The sequence below is a fragment of the Arachis ipaensis genome, chromosome B09 (genome assembly GCF_000816755.2).
Source record: "Arachis ipaensis cultivar K30076 chromosome B09, Araip1.1, whole genome shotgun sequence".
NCBI classification, from domain to species: domain Eukaryota; kingdom Viridiplantae; phylum Streptophyta; class Magnoliopsida; order Fabales; family Fabaceae; genus Arachis; species Arachis ipaensis.
Genome location: NC_029793.2, coordinates 137,578,120 through 137,583,577, shown reverse-complemented (window position 1 = coordinate 137,583,577; position 5,458 = coordinate 137,578,120). Strand labels below are relative to the sequence as shown.

Genomic DNA, 5,458 nt, shown 5'->3' with positions numbered 1-5,458 from the left:
TATAGAAATTAAAATAGTAATTAAAAAAATAAGCTAACACTTTCCATTATTTTTCAAATCCAAAACTTAATTAAAAAGCCAATTTAAAATCCAACCTTTCACATTTGATGACGCGTATAGAGCACAGTAGACAAACATTACCCCCAAAATCTAGGGCACACGCGACAGAGAAAGTAACAGCAAACAATTTAACATTTTCTTTCTTTTCAATTTTTTAATTTTTATTTTATGAACAGCAAACAATTTAACATTTTCTTTCTTTTCAATTTTTTTTAATTTTTATTTTATGAAGTAATTAATATTTTGATTGGGTCAAAAAATTAAAAGTAAAATAATTATATAAATTTTAAAATTTGAAAACTCTGATATTTTGGGGCTTTGAAAGCAAGGAAATAAGGGGTGGGCCCCAGCAACAACGTTTTCTTCTTGTGCTTTCTTATTCCTTCTTCATAATCTCATTGACATTTTACACTCTGTCAGCTTTTTCCTTCTTCTTGTTGTTATTATTCTTTTTATTTTCTTCTTTCTTTTCTGTGTTCATTCATTGAACCTCTTTCAACAATTCTTCTATTCTTCGGATATCGCCTTTCTGATGCTTACCCATTTTAGTTTCCTCCGAAAAGTTTCGAACTTTTTATAGTTGGGTTGGTTTTGTGCAACTCTTCGTACACCGAATTCTTTGCTTATTTGAGAAAACAGTGGACTTATTTTTTTCCCTTTCTTGAAGAGGGTTTTTACCCGTTTTGCTTGGGAGCTGAGATTGATTTGGGGTCACATCCATGTATTTGTTCTTGGTTTTGCTTTGACGGTAAGGTCTACATTTCTTGTCAATTTTTCTTCTTTTTGTAAATTTCAAGTTATGGTTTATTGTTTTAAACCTTTATTGGAGCTGAAAATGGCACTTTTCTGGATGAATCTTGGTCTAAGATGGAAATATGTTGAAGGTCTTATTTGATTTTCTACCTGGGAAACTGAAGACTTGATGAGTGCTTCATCTGATTTTTGTGGATCAGTCTTGTGCGGGTTTATCAAATTATTTTTTCTTTCTTTGTTAATGTATAATTTCTGGAATTTCTTTCCCCTCTTCGTTCAGCTCTGATCCATGTCAAGAGCTGTTGAGAGTGTTTGCTGTTTCATAGTTCTAATTCAAAATCACGGATTCTGAATTCTGGGGTTTTTGTTATGTTGCCTGCATGACAGAATGTGCATCTGAAGTCACTTTTCCACTTTGGTTTTGGCCTTTTTGTTACATAATACTTGAATCTGCAGTTGTAGCACTTGGTCTAATATTTGATTTAGTCCTGTTATTTGTACTCATTCTTTTGATCTTGTATCTCTTGTTGGATTTTTGTTTGGAGATTGACAACCCCCAAGAAATTACCCATTAGTGGAGACTAAGTTTTCTGTTCCCCTAGCTTTGTTTGATTCAACTTGATGCAGATTTGTTCTGTATCTTTTCTATATCTGTTGCATCAATCTACTAAATAATACCAAACAAAAGCCTTTTCATTTTGTTTGGAGCTCCTCTTGATTGAATGTTTCTTTTGTGTTTGGTCTATGAAAGGTATCATATTATATTTCTTGTATTCCCTTCTCTAGTTGTAAAAATGTTGTTAAACCTTGAAAAAGCATAGCACAGGTAGCACTTGTTATTTTTGTATTCTATGAAAGAATTAGCATGATAAAACAATTGTTTGATTCTATTATTATTCTTGATTAATGAGCATCTGTGTTTTACTATTTCATTCTTTATACGAAACTCTTTTATGCCGACATTTTAATAGATAGTATTTGATAAGTATTAAATTACTCAGAAGGGAAGCAAACTGGAATTGAACTTAGGACATTTTAATGAAATAGGAATAGATATTACTGCACTGAATTTTATTGGTTCTGTTCATGAATTAGTTGAATGAAGGATATTTAGTCTTGAAAGTAATTCAATACTAAGACAGTTTATTTCTTGTGTCAGAGCAGGAATCAAGCTTTTCTTTATAACGTCTCGGGATCAGTGTTATATATTGGATGTGTAGTATGTGCCATTATTGTGGTGCTGGTTTGATGGGATCAAATGTTGATGAGAAGAAACAGGATCATGAGAGTAGTTTGAAGTTGAATAGTAAAGTTCCCACAAAGCCTTGTAAGTTTTGTGGGGAGAAGCTAGAGCGCGAAAATATGAAATTGAATGGTACAAGTCCTTTTGCGACTCCACACATTAGTCCAACTTCATCCTTGTCAAGTAGTGGTAGCTGTGTCTCCACCTGCAGTAAATTTCTATGCTGCTGTCTTTATTTTTTTGAATCTCGATGTTATTACTATTATATTTCCAAGAGATATTTGTGTAACCCAGTCTTTCTTCAATATGTGATCTTTCAGGTGATTTTTCTGTTGATGTGAACTCATTCGACAGGTATAAAAGTGCACACAGTGGTGTGAATATAATGCTTAACTTAACTATTCTCAAATACTTATTTTGTTTTTTCTATTAGGATGAGTCGAGAAGAAAGTACAGTAAGCGGTGCTAGAGAAGATCTTCATAAGTTGAACGGGGAATTGCAAAAAGGGATGGAAAACAATTCCCAAGAAAGCAGTAATGACAATGAGGGTTACATAGTGAGAAATGTGGAGATTGAGCAAGGCCATAACTGTCAAGAACCAAAACTTGATGGTTCTGAAAACCCTGACGCATCCTCTGCTGAAGAGATCGAATATTCTCTTCCTAATGACTTGGATATCCAAACCTGGGAACCACCTGAGCCAGAAAATCCAGAGGATGATATGGACAACAGTGTGACTTATAATGATGAAGATGAAGACGAGGATAACTGGGGTGATCCTACTACCTCTATATTTAGTTCCAAGGATGAAGTAAGTGGATGCAATAGGTTCAAAGAGGAAAAACAGAGAGCAATGGAAGAAGTAATGAATGGAAAATTCAAGGCACTTGTGGGCCAGCTTCTTAAATCTGTTGGAGTTCCCTCTTCTGATGAAGGTGATAAGAGTTGGGTGGACATAGTAACATCTTTATCCTGGGAAGCTGCTGCTTTTTTGAAGGCTGATGCTATTGGAATTAATACAATGGATCCTGATGGATATGTCAAAGTAAAATGCATTGCAGCTGGTTCCCGCAGCCAAAGGTAAAAATAATTCTCTAGTCATTCTTCGTAATTTTTTCCTTTTTCGCTTTATTATATATTGTGACTCTGTTTAAATTTTTAGCTAAGAATAAAATTAGAATGCATATTATTGTTCTCTATATAAAGTATTGACCTCCTCCTACAGAAAAAAGTCTAGCTCTCATGTCTTCAGTTAGAGTTTATATTTATTGTTTGTATGTACTCATAGTATAATTGGCAGATGGCACTGTCTTTGTCTATAATGTATAAAGATTTTATGGATCCATGTTATGTAATTTAAGAGTCTTCATATTTTGTTATTACAAAAGTGTTTTCCTCCTTAACTATTTAAGAGCATTTTCTTCTTTTCTTTTTAATGACTTCTTTTCTGAACACATAGCAGTGGTTCTTCTGCAATAAACAAACATTTCAATGCTAAATGAGCATAATATTTAGTAGAAAATCTTAGAGAAAATGTTTTGGAATTGCAGTCAGCTCGTGAGAGGTTCTGTCTTCAAGAAACATGCTGCTCACAAGCACATGCCAACTAAATACAAACATCCAAGGTTGTTACTGATTAGTGGCATGCTTGGTCATAGTGGACTGTCCTCATTTGATTCCATGCACCAGGTAACTTAAATTAGATTACTTAAACACAGAGCGAGGATTATGTGCTTTTTCTCTAGCTGATCATTTGCTTGCTTAACAGGAGAAAGACTATCTGAAGTCCAAGATGGATCTTATAGAAATGTGCCATCCAAATGTTATATTAGTTGAGAAGACAGTTTCTCGAGATATACAAGAGTCAATTTTGGCAAAGGGGATGACACTAGTTCTTGATATGAAGCTTCATCGCCTGGAAAGGGTTGCACGTTGTACTGGCTCACCAATTCTAACATGTGATAATTTGAATGGTCAAAAGCTGAAACACTGTGACTTTATTTACTTTGAGAAGTTTGTGGAGGAACATGCTGGTACGGTTGAAGGAGGAAAGCGGCCAACCAAGACTTTGATGTTCATTGAGGGCTGTCCTACCCGTTTGGGATGCACGGTATGCCTATGCTCATAACTCGGAACCTTCTTTTCTTTTATTTATTTTCTCTTATCTACAAGACTAATGAGGTAATTTCCTCATTCTTCTATGACCCTGCAAAATTGTATTATTGTTTTCGGCTTAGTAGTCAGTTAAAAATGAGTTATCACTTGTTCTGAAGCTGCTCCTGTGGGATTTTTTTCTTTTTCTTTGGCCTTTGCATTTGTCAGTGTCAGATGTCAAGGTCTCTTTTTGGGCTGTGCAGTTCTATTTTTGACAGTTTTTGTTATTGATTTCTTCTTTCCTAACATTGCAGATTTTGCTGAAAGGAGCACCTAGTGATGAACTGAAAAGGGTCAAATGCATTGTGCGGTGTGCTGTTGTCATGGCATATCACTTAATCCTTGAAACCTCCTTTCTTGTTGATCAGAAAGCAATGTTTTCTACCATTCCTTCTTTGAATGAAGCAGGAATCTTGCCAATCAATCAACAATCCCTTGATTCTGCATCAGTTGATACAAGCATTCCATTTGTTGAGTATTCTGCTGAAAATGGAATAATTAGTACTGATGTTCCAATTTCCAATGGACTTCATGAAAAAATTGCAAATAGTTCCGTACAACAAGAGTTTTTCCCATTTTCTTGTGAACCATATAATCCAGCCGTCTTTTCTGGGTTCTCAGCCATTTCATCTTCTCTGAAGAAAGTTATGGGGGATAGTTTTCAGTTTACATCTTCTGCTCCTTATCAGTCTCTCTCAGAATATTTTGGCTTCAATGGAAGGAAACCTGATGATCAGGTAAGCGTATCAATTTCTGGTTTAGACTCTCCAGAGGCAGATGGCAGTACCAAGACCGAAGCAAATAGCAATTCTGATGATGAGAAGTTACTTAATGGTGGACAATCCCTGTCCTCTGCCGCGTACTTAAACTCCAATGGAGACAAAATTAAAGATGGTGATATTGATGGAAATAAAATCCAAAATAAAGATGAAATCAATGCAATGCTGGATTCACAGAGTATTTTGGTCTTGATGTCTAGCCGGAATGCCTTAAGAGGGACTGTCTGCCAGCAAAGTCATTTTTCTCATATCATGTTCTACAAGAATTTTGATGTTCCCCTTGGAAAGTTTCTGAAGGATAACCTACTTAATCAGGTTTCAATTGCTTTGTTGTCCTTATTCCTTTTCTTTATCTATTTGAGTATAATATACCATACTATTCTAGGTGTTTTCATTAATGCACCTTTGCTGTCAGCAAGTATGTTGGCGTTGAAGTTCGGAAACTATAATTTGATACACAGTACATGC

General features: G+C 35.0%; 1 protein-coding gene across 5 annotated transcripts in view; it reads left to right on the top strand.

Moving 5' to 3' along the window:
• Positions 463–5,458, top strand: part of LOC107617679 (putative 1-phosphatidylinositol-3-phosphate 5-kinase FAB1D) — a 9,078-nt gene continuing 4,082 nt past the window's right edge. Inside the window, exons 1-7 of one of the 5 annotated variants that reach the window (XM_016319500.2) lie at positions 463–808; positions 1,973–2,266; positions 2,377–2,410; positions 2,490–3,137; positions 3,608–3,746; positions 3,826–4,167; positions 4,466–5,305. In XM_016319500.2, the coding sequence (XP_016174986.1) occupies positions 2,026–2,266; positions 2,377–2,410; positions 2,490–3,137; positions 3,608–3,746; positions 3,826–4,167; positions 4,466–5,305 (2,244 nt within the window). In that variant the 5' untranslated portion in view covers positions 463–808; positions 1,973–2,025. The remainder of the gene's footprint in view (positions 809–1,972; positions 2,267–2,376; positions 2,411–2,489; positions 3,138–3,607; positions 3,747–3,825; positions 4,168–4,465; positions 5,306–5,458) is intronic. The other 4 variants (XM_016319503.2, XM_016319499.2, XM_016319502.2 and 1 more) reach the window with 4 other exon arrangements.